At 37.5% G+C, this 21052-nt stretch overlaps 1 protein-coding gene across 1 annotated transcript in view; it reads right to left on the bottom strand.

The window, feature by feature from the left end:
* LOC113525964 (inactive dipeptidyl peptidase 10) overlaps positions 1-20283 on the bottom strand; it is a 90075-nt gene extending 69792 nt beyond the window's left edge. Inside the window, exon 1 of the mRNA XM_026912665.3 lies at positions 20021-20283. Coding sequence (XP_026768466.1) covers positions 20021-20077 — 57 coding nt within the window. The 5' untranslated portion in view covers positions 20078-20283. The remainder of the gene's footprint in view (positions 1-20020) is intronic.
* Positions 20284-21052: the final 769 nt, after the last annotated feature.

Below are 21052 nucleotides of genomic sequence, written 5' to 3' on the forward strand. Positions count from 1 at the left end.
TGATTTGTGATGCTGCTCAGAGAACCTTGAGCCAAGTCTGACAAATTCAGTAGAGCCTTTTTTTACAAGTAGAATTATACTATGTAGAACTTAATTTGATCAACCTTTTCATATCCAACACTAAGCAGAATTAGACTGTGTAGAACTCAATGTGCTTAACCTTTTCATATCCAACATTCTCCGTTCAAAATTATTTAACGAAATGTTCACTTGATTTGATCTTATCTGAGCATGGATGGTGGAGGAGATAGTCAGAAGAGGAGGAGGAAGGAAATAATGGGAAGGAAAGAAAAGAGATAAGACAAGAAAAGAGACAGAGATAATGTGTAATCCAAGTTTTAGTCCCTTTGAGACAATTGTTTACATTTTAACAAAAGAATTTCCAACTGCAGGAGCTCAACTGCAGCTGATAAACTGGTGGTTTTAGGTGGTAAACGAGTCAATTTTAAGCCTCTTAATCTTGCTCCAGATCATATGACTTCAGATACTTTAATCAATGTGACTGAAAATATAGCTGCCTCTTATAGATTGAGATGGTTAGTGATATAATTGTATGATTGATACAGAAAACAGCCAGAGCTAGGATGAAAAAAAGAGAAAAATTGCAGTGTTTATAGCTCATTTTTACTTTTTGCTTATAAACACATGAGTCTGGCAAGATACATTATGTGTAGCTCCATCTCTCTCCATGTCATGTGTTAATGGGATAAATAAATAATAAAGTTCCATTCGTGTGTGATAGAAAAATCCGTCTTTGCTAAATTGTCTATCATGCACAATTAAGGCAATAAAACAAGAAAGAAATAGACGTGTATTAAATGTAATATTATTTTGGTTTTCAAAATCTGTTTGGAAAATGGAAATCATGTAGTGAAGGCCAGCTGATGTAAGTATGATGAAATAAAATGTATAAGGGATAAGGCTTGGATCACAGAACACACATACACACTTGCATGCTCAGTTCAGTTCAGTTCAGTTCAAATGAATTTTATTTGTATAGCACTGTTAGCAAGTGATAAGAAACTCCCTGAGTAATATGAGGAAGAAACCTTGAGAGAAACCAGATTCAAAATGGAATCCATCCTCTTCTGGGTGACACTGGATAGTGGAATTATAATTCATTACTCATCTACAACTGTATACAGTAAAAACAAATGGTACTAAGTGTGTTCAAAACTTCCAAGATTCTTGGTGTGCACATTACAGAGGACCTCTCCTGGACACTCCAGACCACCTGCCTAGCAAAGAAAGCCCAGTAGCATCTCCACTTCCTGCGGTGGTTGAAGAGAGCTAACTTCCCCCTCCCATCCTCACCATCCTCTACAGGGGGACAACAGAGAGTGCCCTGACCAGCTGTTTCACTTTTTGGTATGGGAACCACACAGAGACCGTAAGACTCTACAGTGGCTACAGAGAACAGATGAGAAGATCATCGGGGTCTCTGTACCCACCTGACACCTCTTATAACAACTGCTGCATCCGTAAGGCCACCAGCATTGTGGACGACCCTTCCCACCCCTCTCATGGACTCTTCTCATGGAGCATCCATGCCACCACCACCACCAGACTCTGCAACAGCTTCTTCCCTTAGGCAGTCAAAAGACTCAATACATTGCTACCTCCCATCGCTCACCTTGACCAATCAAACCCTTCCCATCACGCACCACTGTGCAACCTTCAGTGTATTTTATAATGCTGCTATGGGACACTTTTACTATTCTGAGACTCTTTTTTGCCGCTACCTTTTCCCCAATATTGCTACCACACTTCGCCTCATAGTCAATATTTTACAGACAATTGTTGCACTACTTTTTCCACACAACACTGCTTTCTTGTCCTTTCTACTTAACATGCACTGTCCTGTATGATTATTGTCGTGTGTATTTTTTGTACTCATCTCACACTGTCATGTATCTGCACTTTATACGGTCCTGTGTATTGTGCGATTGTATGGTTATATGTAGCACCAGATCCTGGAGAAATGACATTTTGTTCCAATGTATACAAGCTATATAGGGGAATGACAATAAAAAAATACTTGACTTGACTTCAGTATGAGCAACAAACGAGTCTACAGTATCCAGCTGAGATTATCCACTGATGAAGGGGTGAGTCTTAGAAATAAACTGTTTTCAGGAAGTGCAATCAGGATTGTATTCAATATAATACAAGAGAAATCAAGTATCCACACATTCTCACCACAACATAAATGTCTAATTAGATGCCCATAGCCCTTATCTGTATTATAATAAAACAGAAGTGATGATAACTACCACATCATATGCCTTTCAGAATTATGTCGAGAAAAAAAAAAAGTTTTTTTCATTTAGTTGTATTTTTTAATGAAATGAAGATAATTACATCATTGGACAGTCTGGATCTGTGTAAACTGAGGTACACTTGTGTGTTTACTTATCCACTATTGAAGCCTACACTCTTAGAAAAAAAATGTTTTTTTTGCATAGTTAATGGTTCTAGTGATCTAAAATGGTTCTACTTAAAACTACTTTTCAAAGAAAACCCTATATTCTGTAAGGGTTCATACAGAGAGACAAACAAAAGAACCTCTTAGAGTGCTAGATGGAATCTTCTTTCTTGCCAAGAAAAAAATGTGTGTTTTAAAAATTCTTGCTCAAACACATTCATAAGCTACCACTGGAAACTAGTTGAAAATATAAATGCACTTTTAGTGGTTCATTTATGTAAATGTGGTAATGGCAGGACCATGATCTCCCTTCTTTCTTTGTTTTCTAGAGAGAATCTCTCTATCTGCCTGTCTCTATCTCTGTCTCTCACTTTCTTATTCTCTGTCGGAAAGCCTTGGCAGTCAAAACCAAAAGCCAATACATCTCATGAATTTTAATGGCAGTGAATGTGGGCAGAGCCTGTAGATACTCGTCCCATCAGTACACCACAAGGCCAGGCTCTCTCTCTCTCTCTCTCTGTACTGCTCACTGAAATCTGACTCAGGAAATATTGATTATGGGTAACAAATTTAACCAGTGTTAAACTATGATGATTTATATGTGGCTAGTATGGAGACACATTGTTTAGTGTGCTGTGCTGAAGAACCCACTTCACTCAACACCTTTGATTTGTCTATGCAAGCTTCATCCGCATGTAACACTTCACTCATTCTGGTTAATTTAAGCCAGAAGCAAAGACTGCTCAATACGAAGTCTCTTATCTCCTCTCCTAGCCTAGTGCATCTGTCTTCCACCATCTCATTTTCCTCCTGATTGCCTAGAATATTATCTCTTACCATGGAACTGTTTCACCAACAGCAGGAAAAAATGATTTCTTCATATCAGGCATGTCATTTGATTGTCTCTTGAGTCATTCAAACAAAATTGTAAGTGGGCAACTTTAATGGACGCAAAGCATGTTGCAGAGATAATTCTTATTTAGCCAGATAATCAAAACTGTCAAGGCTAGTAAGACTTCACATAATGGAAAAACATACTACTATCAACAACAGTTTATTACCATCCAACAGTATGGTGGCTGAATGACACTTATTAAAAGACATATACACATTGTTATGTTTTCTCATTTTCAGTAACCACTTTATGCCGGTCAGGGTTGCAGTGGATCCAGAGTCTATTCCAGGAACGTTTGAAATGAGGCGAGAGTATGCCCTGGATGGGACTCCAGTCTATTTTAGGGCACAATGCACACACACAGTGACACACTTGTTCACACCTAGGTGTAATTTAGCATAGCTAAACCATCTACTGACATGTTTTGGGAGGTGGGTGGAAACCAGAGAACCAGGAGGAAACCTATACAAATATGGAAAGAGCTCAGGATTGAACCAGGGACTGTGGAGCTGTGAGGGGGAAACATTACCCACTGCACAACCATACTGCCCTAATATAAATACAGTACACTTTGGATACAACATGATAATGCACTAAAACCACAAGAAACAATTCAGCAATTATATAACCCAGTCATTATAAAATATTATAATTCTGTAATTTTAACTCCACCTCCCACCCACCCCCCACTGTAGCCCCATTATGTTCTCAAGCCTGATAGTATTTATTTAAATCCTTCTTTTTGTCTGTTTCATAATTGACGAGGCTTCTTCATGTTTACCAGAAAACAAGTTGCAAGCAAACACTTTACTGAAACTCATCAGGCTATAGTGAGCTTTATTAAGTCTATTTACCATGGTAGATTTAAGCTGGTATTAAAATACCAACCAATGAATAATCCCTCAAACCCATGCAGTATGGCAGCTTGAGCACGACTGCTGAAAATGACTGATGTGATTGTTGAAATACACTGAATATTTTCGAGGTGTCGAGTACATTTAAATCAAACACTGGATTTTTGCTTTAGCGGATTACTGCAACATTGTAAACTCATTACATTTACAGTAGAGTGCTGGTGCCCTCTTGTGTTAAACTGCTGCTCATTCAGCATTGAGCTTCCTGTGCTGGGGTCTCGTAGGTACATCTAAATTTACTTCTACTATCATTAAACAGTTCTAAATCACTGGAACTGCTCTATACCATCCACTGTGCTTGTCCAATACACATTTAACATAAGCACCAGTTCAATCAATAGGGCAAGGGGTGAATATACTAATGCTATTGATGTAGTTATAGATTTGTGGGACTTTCTGCCTACAACATAAATGTGCCTGTCAAAACTATCATCACCACTGTATGCACAGGCTAACAGTGAAAAATGCGCCTGCAAGGAGAACAGCAGCATCACTTACGCCACTCTTCCCTAAGCCATCACCTACTCATTCCTGTATTCACGCAGATAAACTTGAAAGGTAATGTAATTTCCTGGTGGACTGACCATGACACGCAGCATGTGACCATTCATTCCTCTGCCAAGACGCCCTGTTTCCATTATTATTACACATTGACAGCCACAAGCTTTCCTTGCACTCAGATGGCAGAAAATTGAATGACAGACAAAAGAGCTTGGCAGTGTGCCACAGGTATGCTTTAGTAATTCATACCATTATAGATTTTGCAGTCTGATCTTTTTATTCTCAGAAATATGAAAATACTACATTGATATCGGTTAATAACTGAATTTTATCTAATCATTGTGATTTAGTATTTATGAATATTGCGTATTGCTTTTAGTTGCAAGTTGTGGCAGTCTTATTTCCTTTTACCTTACAGCCTCATGAAGTTCAAGTCATCGCTTTTGCTGAACTCTGGGACATTTAAACTGGAATCACTTTTAATTCTTTAGGACAAGCATTTCACATATTGCATGCTATTTCTACTTCTATCCAAAGCTCTATTAGATAGCTCATGATCCTTCAGAAACTCACTTATTACACTCTCTTTAATATATGTCATAGAAGATAATAGCAAAACCAGCAGAGCATGAATTAAATCAGAACCAAGAGGCTTACTCTCATAAAAGTGTCTCAAAAGCACCAAACTGAAATACAGTGGCCGAGACCTTAGCAAGTGCTACATCATCTTATTCTAAAGTCAGTGTATGCATGCATCGCTAAGCAAAATAATCTTCTGTTTTTTCCGCCTATAACCCCTCTTACCTCCTGTTTCACTGCAAAAAAATGGCATACTTTGAACAGAAGGTTTCGCCCATCAACCTTGTCTAAACAAACAGCCCCTGTGCACAGCACATATCTAGTCTTGAAACATTTAATACATACAGCGAAGATACAAAGTACCTAGCTTCTGTTCTCTCTAGCTTATATGCCTTGTGCTTATATGCCTTTTATTTTCTGCATGTTAAGCTGAAGCATATTTATTAACTGACTGACTGAATTGCAAAACAAATTAACAAATGAAAACACTCCAAAAATGCAATCCAAAATACATGAGATCAAATGTATTTCATCACATTTCATCACATTACATCATGATTGCACTGATTTAAATTCAGAATTACATTTATCATGTAACCTCCTCAAAATGGATTTATATACGTATTTTCACTTTTGGATATACAGTAACGTATGTATTTTACACATATTTTCACACTTTTGGATGTTATATAGCTATAGCACACGTACAGGTCCCATTCATGCTTTTTACATGTATACATATATTGTCGTTTGGTCTTTCTGGTACTGCGTTAAACTGGTTTTCTATGAATTAATTATGAATTATATATATATAATTCATAATTAATTATGAATTATATATATATATATATATATATATATATATATATATATATATATATATATATATGTAGTAAATTCTAGAGGAGTGTGTGTGTGTGTGTGTGTGTATGACGGACAAACTATGTTCCAAATCGTGTCTTAAGATCACCTTGTGCTAGCTTTCTACATATTGTATGTATGAAAGTTAAAAAGAGTGGTGAAGAAGCCTTTTAGATCTTGAACACTTAACCAACATACATTCATCAGATTCCATCTATCACTTACATTTTAAATAAAAAAAAAAACAGCCAAAAAACAGCTTTTATTATTTTAAACTTTCCTTCTGTTACTTTTATATTACTTAAGTGTTGTACTTTTTTCCTATTTTTTTTTTTACATGTTAATAACATCTTATTATATATTTTTTACACAAGGCTGAATCAAATGAAAATCTGTGCATGAGTATTTACATATTTCTTTTTTTTATTTTCCATGTCTTTACAGATTCACATGGAATTATATTAACACATGAAAAAAAAATCTCATGTCAAAAGTGAAATATTTAATTTAAGGTTTTCATCTGACTCATTGTCCTATATTACACTGATATTATTTTCTATTTTTTTCTGGTGCTGCTTTTATTCGTTTCAGGAACAGGTACTGCTTTGTCTTATTTGTCTTATTTCATCACACTGTAAAGCTTTGAGTTGCATTTAAATGTATGAAAGGTGCTATATAAATAGCACCTTATATAAATAGATTTTATAATAATATGACTTTTCTTTGTATAAACAGTCTATTGCTCTGTAAGGACACAGAGAAGAAATGAAATAAGTAGTTCTACTTTTCCCCACACGAGGGCTCATATAACCTGGGTTTCTTTATTAATCTTGAGAATAATGTTTTTGGGGCTACAAAATGCATGCATCATGTATTAGATACATGTGGCAGTATTTCTGTTGTACTATATAGCAGCCACATAGCACCATCTGTACAGTGGTATACAGTACTGTATATAGTAAAGCAATAAGTAACCCTGTAAGATCTACCATTCTACATATTTCATTTTCAGCCCTTATCCAAATGACCTGATCCGGCTCATCAGGTAAACTGATTATCTGCAGCAGGTGTGCTGGATTGGGCTGGAAATGAAATCAGTAGGAAGGCAGATCTTCAGGAACAGGGTTAGTGATCTAGTACAAATACTGTACCTGTGTCTCATGGTGTGGTTGTTACAGCATGCTTTCTGCTAGTTTGCCATGAGACAGAATTTTTTTTACAGCAGTATGAGTATGACAGTGAAACAGTATGTGTGTGTTACTGCAAGTAAGTAACGTGGAGCCACAATCAGTGAAGCATCACACCACCACTAAGACCTGCTAATCACACAAGTGGCACTGATCAACACCATTAGTTCACACCTGAGTGCACACACACTGTATAAGTGTATACACTTTTATAAGTGTATACATATGTGTGTATTCAGGAGCAGCATTTCAACTGTTAATACACTGTTATTACAAATATACAAAACAAGTATAACATACTTTCTCCTGCGACTAATATCTCCAGTACGGGCTTTAGCTGGACATCTGTGTGAAATGCTTAGAGGCTTAGCTTAATAATAGATAATAGAAAAGAGCTCAAAGCAAAGCCTACAGCTGGACTATAGGGAAATATAGAGAAGCCTACGCAACAGCTGTTAGGACGGCCATCTCTTACTGCTGCACTCTATAATTGTAAAGACTAGAAAAACATTGCTGCTGTAAACACTCATAACTGGTGACCTTCAGTGATCTTGAAGAAAAACACCCAGATTCAACCACAGTGGCAATAACAACAAAGACCAAACTCTGGATAAACAAACCACTCCTCAGACAGGCTATATCATGTTTTCTGAATCAAATATTAATGAGGATCAAAATTTTAGAGAGGTCCACATTGCAGAAAAGTGACAAACTTCATTGTTGATATACCACAGTGTGTAGAACCGATTAGCTCTCTAATCTGTCATGTTATCCTTCCATTCATCCATAAACTGCTCAGATTCCAGTTTGACTGTTTTAATTTTATTGAGTTAAATATCTTGATTTAACAAAACAAGCCTTCTTGTCTTGCCTGCGGATTTCTGAATTACATTATATGATACAATAGTTAATAACAAACTGTATCATGCTCATGGTGTTATTAATGTGTAGAGTTACACAATACAACAGCTTAAAATTGATCTAACAAGTGTTTACAGCCACCATCAGCCAATTATCAGGACGTCACTGTTTCCAAATTGAATTTAACACCTTCCGGAGTTACTGAGCTAGTTACTGAATAATTTATAGTAGTTGCAGAATATGCTTTAAGCCGAATATCTGAATAATAATCCATGATTTTCAGGAGTTAAAATATGCGAAATATCACTAATTCTTTTCCAGCACCCTCAGATCTATTTGGTTATATCATAGATTTGTTATATCCAGTAGAAGTTTTAATAACATGAGAAGGGGCTGGAGTTCAAGACTACTCCAACTCCACCTCCACCCCTGCACTTAATATCTGTCAGAGTTAAAGAGCATTATCATATGACCCTCAGTACATCAGAGATCTGCCCTCTCCCCATCACGCACTGCTGCTCTTCAGTTTGCCCCACCTCTTACCATCACCCCTGTTTACTCACCATGGCAACAGTTGCCCAGCTACATCCAACCCGACGACTCGCTCATGCATAATTACAGCTGTTGCGGGAGGTTGACTTTCTGAGTGTTTGTGATGAGAGTGTACAAATACTTCATTAGTCACAGCATTCTCACAGGCACTTAGAGGCCTAAGCTTCTCCCTGCCATAAGCACAGCAAAACATAACTGCCACCTGCCATGTGTGTCAGCTAACAGCAGTGCTCAGCATGACTTCCTGCCTCAAGTTGACTGTGTGAATCTTTCCTTCTCTCGCGCTCACTCTCTCTCTCTCTCTCTCTCTCTCTCTCTCTCACACACACACACACACACACACACACACACACACACACACACACACAACATTATATAAAAGTGAACATTACTGTAAGAGAGACCTTTTTCACTTAATCCTTTCATTCCTGAATTCAGAGAGCAAGCCTGAACACTATACTCAGTGGTTCTCTGGATGCTTTATGGTTCCAAATTCATAATTTTTTATTTATTTTTTTTTTTTTTACCTGACCCTCTGTTGTAGAGTTCTACATAAAACCTTAAAGAGTTTCCCCAGAGGTAGTCTCAGCTTTAGGCCATAGAGCATCTGATTTTTTTTTTTATACTTTTCTGGCCACAAGCTTCAGTACCTTCAAGGAAAATTACCTGCATATTAATCTTCACAATTCACATGTTATCTTCAATGGAGTTTGCTTTTTTACATTTAAACTTCTTTATTTGACAAATTGGACTAGTCTCACTTTGTATTCTCTCCTACATTACCCAAAATGCTGTTCAACTGCCTGCTGATAGTGGCGCAGCGGGAATTAGCTCTTGCTTTATCTCTACGTAAGGAGAGCAATGCAGCAGCGCTTCCTTTAACCTGCTGCAGTCCTTTAATCTGTCCAGCTCCCTTATCTCCTCACCTGTACACTCTGCTCAAACAGATCAGGTTCCACAGCTTCAACTTTCATACTAATACCGTCATCAATGCCATTGTGCATGTCATCTTATATATCTCTTACTTATCAAGCCAAGTCTCATTGCAACTGCGCCCTAGAGCTGCATAGCATTCTGCAACCGTGAGTCCACCGTTTGCCGTCTCCACTATTCTATGTGGATTTCTCATTAATGAGACATTGAATGTTGCTGTAAAATGGTAAGGAAGAAAAGACGTTTGAGCTCTTTTATTTTTAGAAGGTAACAGCAAAGTCTGACCATTATCCCTTATATTTGAGGTCAGTGAATTTTTCTTCTATTGAATACCATTGTAACTGCACTTGCAATGTCTTCCTGTGATGTCAGAACAGCATATAACTGCTAACTTCTCATGGAATAAACGAAAAATACAGGATCAGCTGACAAATTAGCAACAGACTCACAAATATTTCAATATGAATATATGTATTGTGTTGTTTTCCTTTAAAGATTGCAATGTAATTGCTTTCCATTCTTTCCTGTATATACACTCTTCTGTGTGCTAGTTTCCAGCAGTAAAACAAACTTGAACACAGTGACACAATGAGCTATTTGGAGCAAGATACTGCCATTATAGCTCATGAGCCCTGTTTTATAAGTTATGAGTGATGAGTAAAATAGATAATGTAAAGTAGATAATCTTGCATGTTTGCCAACATGCTACAGGAAAGGGTCATATGCCATGTAAGTCAAAATGCCTCTTTTTGTGAAAGTATGTTATTGGCTATGTTTATTGACAGAACATCCCATACTCTGTAGAAAATGCTAGACAACTGGCTTATGAGGCTACCCAAGAGGGACAGAGTGAAGAACCATGCTGAATGCTAGATTTGACCTTTTTATTTTGTAAAAGCATATGGCAGTAGGGGTGGTTAGACTGTGATCTGTACTTTGATGCAATGTGATTTTGATTATATATACGAACTGTAGTGTGGTTTTAATTAGAGCTAAATCTTAATCTAAACAGTACTGTGGAATAGTTTAAAGCTAGACTTTTGTCTGGATTCTCATTTAACTATTTTTTTTATTATACTGTTTAATCAAAGCAGCATTTAATGAAAATGTGAATAATATTTACTTCAGATTAGCCTTATATAATATTGCTAATGGAAACCCAACCAAAATGTTCATTCTGAATTTGTTCTACTGAGAGGAAAAAACAGGCAGATAAGAGGAAAGAAACAAATCACTATATAAAACAAACATGGCACTGGTTCAAGACCAGCTGGTCAATAGGGAGGAAGCACAGGGGTTGCTGAGGAGGGACAGATGGCTACCCTTAATACGCATCTACAAGTAGCGGCATACTACTTTTTATCCATAGCATAATATCTAAAATAAATAAATAAACTGCTAGTTGCATTGATTTCTGGGTGGAAGGTTAGCAGTTTTGCAATTTAAAATTTCTTTGCCAAGAACGATGAGTTCTTTGATCTCTCTCTAATTGGTTGCAACATTACTTTGAATTTGCTTTCATCATGGTCCTAACCATGCTCATTTTGATTTGAAATGAGATTTTCTCAGTTTTGAGTTTAAATTGAATTCATTATAATATCACATTTCCATATTCAATTAGTGATAATATCACAATTCCCAAAGGATGTACAATCTGAAAGCAAGCCCATGCAAGGGGTCATAATCTTGGCTAAGGCATCACAGATATGTTTTGTTGAATCACAGAAAAGCAGTCAGTTATCAGCAAATATTCGGTAATATCAGTTAGTCAGCATGTAATTCCAGTGTAGAGTGAAGTTGTGAATACATAGACGCTGCTGAAGCTCAAACTGTATTCATGTCAAAGGTGTGGAGGCAGGCAATGATTTAAATCACTTTAAAATATTTCACTAGTAAGTCTAAACACAACATGTTTATAGACTATTATTGTAACCAAAGAGATTTTTTTCTAAAACATCCCACTGGTTTTCAGTAATGTGCAGTGTTAAAAAGATTTCAAAACATACTGACTTTAATAAAAATACTGCTAGTGTAGTATATAATATATAATATATATAATATAATATTATATATAATAATTCAATTGACTGAAAGGAAAGTTACTCATCAAGAAAATTACTTAAGTTAGAGTAAATAAGTCATCTGGTGAAAAACTATTTATAAACCCTTGTAATTACTTTTTCATATATGTACAATTAGCACAATAATCTGAAAATGTTCTATTTCCTATTCTCTTCTTAGTAACTAACCAAGTGAGCTACATCACCTCAATTATCAACAGTATACAGTATATATAAGGTCATGTTAGCTGGCTAGCTAATTTGCCAAATGCTGCTGGGGTTTCAGTAGCTTGCTAGTTTTGTTTCTAGCTATATAGTTAACTATCTGTCAAAGATGGCCATTACACCATTATCCTGAGCGTGACCTATAGGCTGTAGAATCACCTAGATACACTGTATGGCCAAAAGTTTGTGGACATCAGACCGTCACACTCATATGTACTTATTGAACATCCCATTCCAGATTTAGTCCCCTTTGCTGTTATAATAATAACCCCCATTCTTTGGGAAAGACTGTCCACTTGATTTTGGAGCATGACTGTGGGGATTTGCCCATTCATCCACAAGAGTTAGGTATTAGTTTGGTCAGGCATAGCTGTCGATTGAGGAGGCCTGGCACTGCGTTCCAATTCATCCTAAATGTGTCCAGTGGGGTTGAGGTCAGGGCTCTGTGCAGGCCACTCAAACGGTTCCACATCAACCTTGGCAAACCATGTCTTCAGTGACCTCACTTTGTGCACAGGGACATTATCATGCTGGAACAGGTTTGGGCCCCTTAGTTCCAGTGAAGGGAAATCTTAATGCTACAGCAAACAAAGATATTTGTACAAATCAGCTCCACTTTGTGGCAACAGGTTGGGGAAGGCCTACATATGAGTGTGATGGTCAGGTGTCCACATACTGCTTCCACAGGTTGGATGTGACATGCTGATATATCCACAGGTTTTGGCTCACATAATTCACAGCTCATTATCACACTGTTTGCTTTGAAGCACTGTATTGTAAGAAGTGTAGACTTTTGGCAGGAGACTGCTTTATTTTGCTTGGGTCTTAAAATTGAATTATTTAAAATTTGCACATTCTGTCTTGTCCATGGTTAAATGCACTTTTTTACTCTGTAATGGTGATAAAAAATAAATGTAGCAAAGTTGAATATTGATTTTTTTAAAACTCAAGTAAATGTACTATGCACTATTATTTAATTATGGTATACTCCAAAAAGTACCATTAACAGTGAACCATGTACTCATGTACTGTTACTTTCCACCCTTGGTAATGTACTCATACTCATATGAAAAAAAAGCCTTGTTGATAACAGGACCGTGCACTGAATGGCTTCTAATATTTACGACTAAATATTTACTAACTTAACTCATTTGATTGTGTTAATGAGGCCTTCATAAGCATTTAAATACATGGCAGTGTCTCCTTAAAGCTAAAGGAGAATATTTGATGGATGTAGAACCAAAATTTGCAAACCCAAATTCAGAATCAGAATAACTGGTCACTATAGCAGCAGACATTGAGTCAATGTCAGGCATCAGAGACAGCTGCAGTTGCGGGTAATGCTTTTATTAAAGATGGCAAATAGCAAATAGATCCAAAAAACACTTAGTTTAATCATAGTCAAGAACAGGCAGAAGGTCAGACAATTTACAAACAGGATATCCAAGGCAAAGACAAAATCACGAAACCAGGGAAACAAACAGGATCAAAAACCAGGAGCAAAAACATAGGCAAAAGGCTTGGTATGTCAGTTAAAAAGATACTTTGCAATGTGTGAAAGTTCAAAGTCTCTATTTATAGGGTGTGTGGTTGGTTGAAACCAGGCATGCTGTATCAGAAATCAGGTGAATGTGTCAATGTGTGATGTGGCTGGGTGTTGCAGGCTGTGGTGTGTTCAAATCTTATAAATAATAAATACGAAAATGAATAATGAATTATGAATAATAAACAGATTCATTGTTCATTGTGTCTTGATGTTTATCTTCCATGTACTGTATATTGTTACAAATATACTTTGTGTTGATACCAAACTTTTAGCCTATGTAATGTGAATCAAGATGTTAAGTCCCCTGATGAGGAGTCAGGATATATGTATAATGCATACATAGCTGAAATTGGAGCTGGCAGGACTTGTCTTTATTGACAATGTGGTTGCTGATGGCAGCAGGATAAAATTTTGAAGTGAACAAAAGCATTTCATTGGATGGGCTTTTCAGCTTGTAGCAGAAAAAAAACATGACTGAAATATACTACTAAAAAATGAGTGAATGTGTTTTTTAGTAGCCAAGCCAACTACCTGACCTGAAACATGCTGAGCTTTATTCACCTCCTGAATTCAAAACCAGGCAAAAAGAAATTAAAACAATTACAAAGTTTAAAAAAAAAACTGTCCTACAAGCCTGGAAGAGCATCAGCAGTGAAGAAACACAGACTCTGGTGATGCCTATGGATTGTAGGCTTCAGGAAATCACCACTTGGCAAGGACTTACAACCAACTAGATAAAAGTATTTAATCATATTTATTTTTCCAAATAATTTTATTTTTATTCTAGGTTCTGGACTGTGGAGCCAAAACAACAAAGACTGCATTAAAAATGCAGACTATCGAGCCAAAACAACAAAGACTGCATTAAAAATTACAAACTCATAAATACGCAGACCTCAGAATGGTATAAAAAGATACATCCAGAAAGGAAGAGAGTGTACAATTACTTCTGCTGACTCAGGAACTTCTAAGAATAATTTTTATTGGATATGAAAACAGTCATTGATATAATGTGTCACTCTATCCTTTTACGAAGGCTTTGTGAACTGGGTATAGCCTGCACAGCACAGAGGACTGGTTTAGCTCTTTATCTGATGGATAGAAAACATTTCATTACCTTCTCTGACAAAGCACCACAATCTCCACTATTACACAAGGGGTTCCTCAAGGCTCAGTTCTCGGTCCATTTTATAATTTAGATACTTCCTTCCTGTTAGCCACACCACACAAAGCTTTAATCTTAACTTTCACTGATATACTGATGACATTCAGACTTAAATTAAATCCCACTCAATACCTGCCACTGGCCTATACTGTTGCCTGTCTACTGAATATTTGACTTGGATGACAAACAACTTTCTCAAACTCCAAAGTGATAAGACCTTGTTCTAACATTTTGGCTCAAAAGCAGTTCTTAGCAAAAAATAAATATATAATCCTTTACATTGATAACACGCCTACTGTATTTCCCTTCTTTTCCTGTTCACAACCTCTGAGTCATTCTAGACCATACTCTCTCCTTTGACTACCATATCAGCACTATAGTGAAAAAGCTCTTTTTTTCATTTTCAGAACATTGAGAAACTCAGTGCTTGTCTTTCACACTTGCTGTTGTATCCCTCAGTCATGCATTTGTCTCTATCCACTATCCACATAGCACTATCAGTTATGCTTCTCTCCAAAGGCTCCAAATTCAAGATTCAGCTGCTCAGCTTCTCACAAATTCTTGATCTCGGTCCAATTTTACAGCAATATTTTAGAAGCTGGCTTCCCATAAAACAAAATATTTAAACATATTGAACATTTTCCTTACATACAGTATAAATCCTGTAACACACTTGCTTCTTTTTTATATCTCTGGTCTTCTTTTTCCTTACCAGCCCACCTGCACCCTCAAATCCACCTTGTTCACTATTCCTCCATCTAAAATAAATCTTTAGTACCTGAGCCTTCGCTAAAGTAGTTCCCTGACCCCCTATCAACAAACCAGACTTATTCTTGGTTGTTCATCTACATCTTCTAGTATGTCTTAGTGCTGTTATAGTTGTTCTAAAGTATCTTTGGGTTATTTACAAGCTCTATAATTATCTTCTGCAATTACCTAACAGGCAGCGATGAAAGCATTCAATTTAGTAATGTGATTGCTGCGTCAAAAAACAAGTATTCATATTAATGAAATGCAGGGCTCTGCAAATAAGAGCCCGACTAAAATGTGACCAGTAAACACTCCAAAAAGCCAGAATTAAGCAGGTAGATAGAGAGAAATGTGCAAGCATTCTCTCTAGCTATGAGCTTAATGTATTCTATATGTGGTGACTGGTCTAAGGCTCTGCTTTATTAATCCATTAACACATTTATATCCCTCCATATTAGAAATATTACTGAAATTTTAAAACTTTTTAATCACTGTTGCTCCTTGCAACAATCTTTAATCAGGTCCCAGTCTATTTTATTTTTTATTTTTATTAATTTATTTTTTTACTATCCCTCTTACTTACTCACTTGCTTGGATTTGTATCTGTTGCCTGACAAAGGGGATGTTCAGAGATGCTCCGCAGAGCTACTAAAATACCTGCTCTAGTGCTCCAACTGCTTTTAATCCATCCATATCATAGCATCTTTATCCCCTCAGGAAATTACTGCATGTCTCCTATAAACATAAGGAAATTGTACAGATGGAGACACCTCACTGGAGTGTAGCATGATTTATGGTGACAGTTTGGAGTACAAATTTTGTCACATTGCAGCCCATACTAACCTTTCATCTGACGGTAGTGAAAAATATATGAAAACACTTCTTTTTACATTCACTGAGAGCCAACTAGATTCTTGCCTGTCTAGAGGACCCAATTCCTTTCAGCTAATAACAGCAAAACCTTGGACAAGAAGCACATAAGAGGCAGCCTGCAAATAAACAAACAGAAAGAAAAGTCTGTATTTGACCTCGTCCTGGAAAGAAGCAAAAGCATCAATTCACAGAGATAAACATCTGAACTTTGCATTCTGTCTCAGAAAATACACAGCAGATGGGGAAATGGAACAACAGCTCTCTTTCCTTGTTTCATTTTACTTTATTTTTCTCTAAGCTCTCAGCAAATGCTTCTTCCTTATAACTTATTCCTCAAACTGACAGACAGTTCTAAATAGCATGCTTAGTTCACCACAACTGAAACTAATCTCTTATTTGTGGGGTTTCACTCCTACTCTACAAAGATTGAATGCACCACTCAGAGACGCTGCATGTCTCTAATACGCTGCTTTATAACGTAACCAAACATTATGCATGTGTTTTCTAACCATACAGTAAACCTTGTGATAGACTCAAAAGGGTTTTTGTCGAAGGACTGCCATGAAAAGGATGTTTTAGTCCAAAATTCAGTTTAATGATTCTCTGATGGACTGTGTCACAGTGTTTCAGATTGCTCTAATAAGCAAGAGCTCTACTGTGTGGTGACTCCTGGGTTATTAGACTGGGACTTTGGGTTTTAAGTCAGGGCTAGCTATGGCCCGAACATTTCAGTGTTTAAAAAATGAGTCTGGCAATAATGTCCAGAAAGAGAATGTCCACTGGATCCAGACAGACAAAAAAAAAATAAAAATCTGTCTCTATAGTTCTCTAAACACTTCTGATCACTCCACCTTTATTGTTCACTACACCTTAATTTACAAGTATATATAAGGTGTGTAAAAATCTGGACTGCAAGCCTTGTGTTTTCATATAAACTATTTTATGTATACTATTTCCTCATTATTTCAGCATTCAGAAATAAATAGGTTTGTTTAAATGTTTTCATTACCTACCTAAAGGAATTTAACACTCTTACTTGCACCAGTTATATATGTATATATTATTCTTATTCTTGACATTTTGTCTTTAAGAAGCACCAAAAATAAATAGCAACATAGAGCAATGTGCCTAGCTAAAGTATCAAAAAAAATCATTATCCTTCTCTTTGAACTGATCTGAATTACAATCGAATAATATATTTTCATTTTTTACAGATTACTGACTTCTTGGTTCTAATCTATACTGATCTGTAATGAACCTAAAGAGAGGAAAATATCTACAAGCAAAGCTGAAAGACAGGATCACTTGCTTGTTCTGAATTCACAGAGTGTAACTTTAAGCCAGCCAAGACTAAACATTATTAGCAGAAGGCTGTAGCAAATTGTGGAATGGTGTGAAGAGAAAGCCGGATACAAGCCAAAAACCACAAATACTAATAGCCATGTACTCTTCTGGGGAAAAATATGTGAAAATACGTGATAAAGAACTTGTTATGATTTGATGCTTTATAAAGTTGGCCAGTGAATTTTTTTTTTTTTTTTTTGGCCATGCAGACAAAAATGTGTTATTGAGCAAAAAAAAAGGCCTCAGTGAGAATTGCACACTAATAGTGTAGCAGCATCTATGGGAACTTATTTGCTGGTTCAAAAAATGTTTTTACAAGTAGCCTGCTTTTGGTATTATTATACTTATGGAGCCTTTGGTAGCTTCAGATGTGTGTAAACAACGGCGGTGTAGCCCAGATCAATGGGCGTAATGTAATACTGCAATCTTCTCTGCAGCTGAAGGCCGATCTCACACTTTCTCACACTTTTCAGTTCTTAGGCAACAAAATTTTTTGTCATGATGATGCTTGTGGAGCTTGAATCGCTTTCTACATTTTTATTAAAGGTTTAAATAAATGAATGAGCAAAACATTCTCTGAACCAGACAAAATTGTTTGTTCATTAATTTTTAATTGTCTGTTCACAAATAGGAGCACACAGAAATGATGCAGTTCATTACTTTATTTTTGATTATTTTCTTTGTTCTTTCTTTGCCCTACCATCGCTTCATATACACACTGAGTATTCTGCACTTGATTTGTCCCACGAATTGTGTTTGTGCATGCTTCCACTAGCCGGCGGGTGTGAATCCTACGTATCCTGATTTCTGTTTTAAACACATGAAGTGTCAGATGCAGAAAATATTTAAATAGTTTGCCAGGTTTTGTGTGTGTGTGTGTGTGTGTGTGTGTGTGTGACTGAAACAGAATGCTTAGTCGCAGGCTGATGATAGATCCTTTACTCACTGTAATTGGACTGAACTGTTCATTGATTGACCCACTGTCACAGCTGACCTTTGCATTCACCAACAGCAGCGCTCAGATCAGCAGGCACAAGACTTAACAGGTCTAATAAAGCTGACCATGCTGTGTACCTGGTGCAATCAGGAGACCAGCTCGTCAGATGAAGAAGGCACTCAGCTCTCTGAACAGCGGGCAGACTGAACATCAGCTCATCCGTTGAACATCTCAAGATCTCATCCGGTTCTGGGGTTCAGTCATATTATTAATGAGCACAAAGAGGATGAATGAGGCAGAATCTACAGTCAGAACCCACTAAGTCCAATTTTCATAATTTCCTTCAATTGCGCACACTTAAAATCAACACAGCCTCTTAACATGAGTCAAAGTAAACCTTCACCGTTCAACAACCCGTGCAGATGGATCTGCTTCACTCGTGCTTGCCTTGGTTGTGGATTTCAACACAAATTAATGACAGACTGCAATGAGGTTTTAGAGTCACGCTGCTGCTCCCTCAGAGTATTGACTGACATGCAGTACAGAGCTCATAACACTCTCTCATCTTTCACTGTCAGATGAAATCCCCAGCAGCAAGTGGAACACCATCAGCTCTGTCCACACTGCCATTTTTACATAATCCACCACTTACTGTACCTATATGAGAAGGGTGGAGAATAGGAGATACTGTGTGGCATGCTGAAAGACTGACAGTTCATTGTCAGCTGTTGAAATGAGGGCTGATTGTGTGAAGTTACAAACTCGCATTGTTATCAGCAGAAGCTCTGCGCAGTGTTAATGCACCTCACTAAGCCTTTAAGATATGAAATAGCGCGCCTAACACACACACACACACACACACACACACACACACTATGGTTACGCATTGCAAAGGGAGTGATATATGCGCTCCTCAATGCTGCATTCGACGTGTGTAGAATTACAACACCATGCATTTGGGGACAAAATAGTATGCTTCTCAAACCTTGTTCCACTTGCTCAACATCTACTTTTTAATACTGCTCCTTATATCGTGTTTATATAACAGAGCAACACACATGCATAGCAATATAACCATTACAAATGCTTCTTTTTTTTCATGGAATACGGTAGAAATCTGGTTTAAAGGCAAGTGACCGGATTTACAGAAATGCGCAAAGAATAAGGGTTCCATGTGCAGCCGTGTGGAGCACGCACAAGGCGCGGTGGCGGAGATCCTCTGCGCAAAACTATTCATCATCACTCTCATCATCCTCCTCAGCATCACCTGCCAACTTTGGAGCACTGAGTCGCCAAACTTCATCTCCTATCACCGGAACACCGCAGCCACGACTGAGCAATCAGTCATGCAGAAAAGGAAGACAGAGAGAGAGAGAGAGAGAGAGAGAGAGAGAAGAAAAAAACAGTGTTACCTTTATGGTTTTGGAGGATTGACACTTCACTTGGGAAACGGTGGCTGTTTGGTTCATGTTTGCAATCAAAGCTCGATCCAAAAGACGCAGTCTGAGCCGGACTTTCAGCGAGTCGAAATTCACTAATCCACTCAGTCCACAAGTAGCAGCAAATAAAGCATGTGCAGCAAGCAGCAGCAGCAAGCAGCAGCAGCAGCCTCTCCTCAGGTCTTTCTCTGCGATCCGGCAGCAGTGCGTGGGGAATCAGATGCGTAATGTGCTCAGCTGGATCTCTGTGCTCCACTCTCCCCACTATCTCCCCCTCTGTGATAGATATGTGTATATATATATATATATATATATATGTGCACCTGTAGGGCACAGCCCAGCAACACAACATTTACATAAGCATAAAGATCTTTAAGTTTGCATTAACAACATAGATGAAATATTAGTGTTAATGACTGACTGATTTGCAACAGATTGCCTAAAGGATCTACATTTAAATCAATGGTAATCACCTGTCACTCACTCTACCAACACCCGAGTCCTTCTGAGATTAACTAACGCTTCCAGATAAACCAGCTTTTCTGCTGGTAATGACTAGTCGTGAAGCCCACCAAGCTGAGGTCTGTTTATGCAGATTCTGTAAACACAGATGCACACACTCACCGTCTGTGTTATCACACTGCAAAATCACTAGTTCTGAAGAAGAACACCCACACTGTTTACTGAAGTGAACCAAATGAACACTAAAGGAGTTAATACAACAGAGGGGTTTTTCTGTACACATGCTACAAGATAATTTTAACACCAGAGACAGCTCTGTACTTGCTGTTTGAAATGAAACACACCACACTTCTGAAGTGCTGCTATACAGCAAAGCTAATGGGGACCAAAGGGATTTGAGAGATGATACAGAAGCCCTGCGTCTAAGGCTCTATACGGTGGGTGGCTTTGAGCAGTGGATCAAATCCAACTCTGAACACTCATCGAGAGAGACACACTAACTCTGACCACTCAGCCAGAGAGACATGGTAACTCTGAACATTC

Source organism: Pangasianodon hypophthalmus, chromosome 5, assembly GCF_027358585.1.
Source record: "Pangasianodon hypophthalmus isolate fPanHyp1 chromosome 5, fPanHyp1.pri, whole genome shotgun sequence".
In the NCBI taxonomy this organism is placed as follows: domain Eukaryota; kingdom Metazoa; phylum Chordata; class Actinopteri; order Siluriformes; family Pangasiidae; genus Pangasianodon; species Pangasianodon hypophthalmus.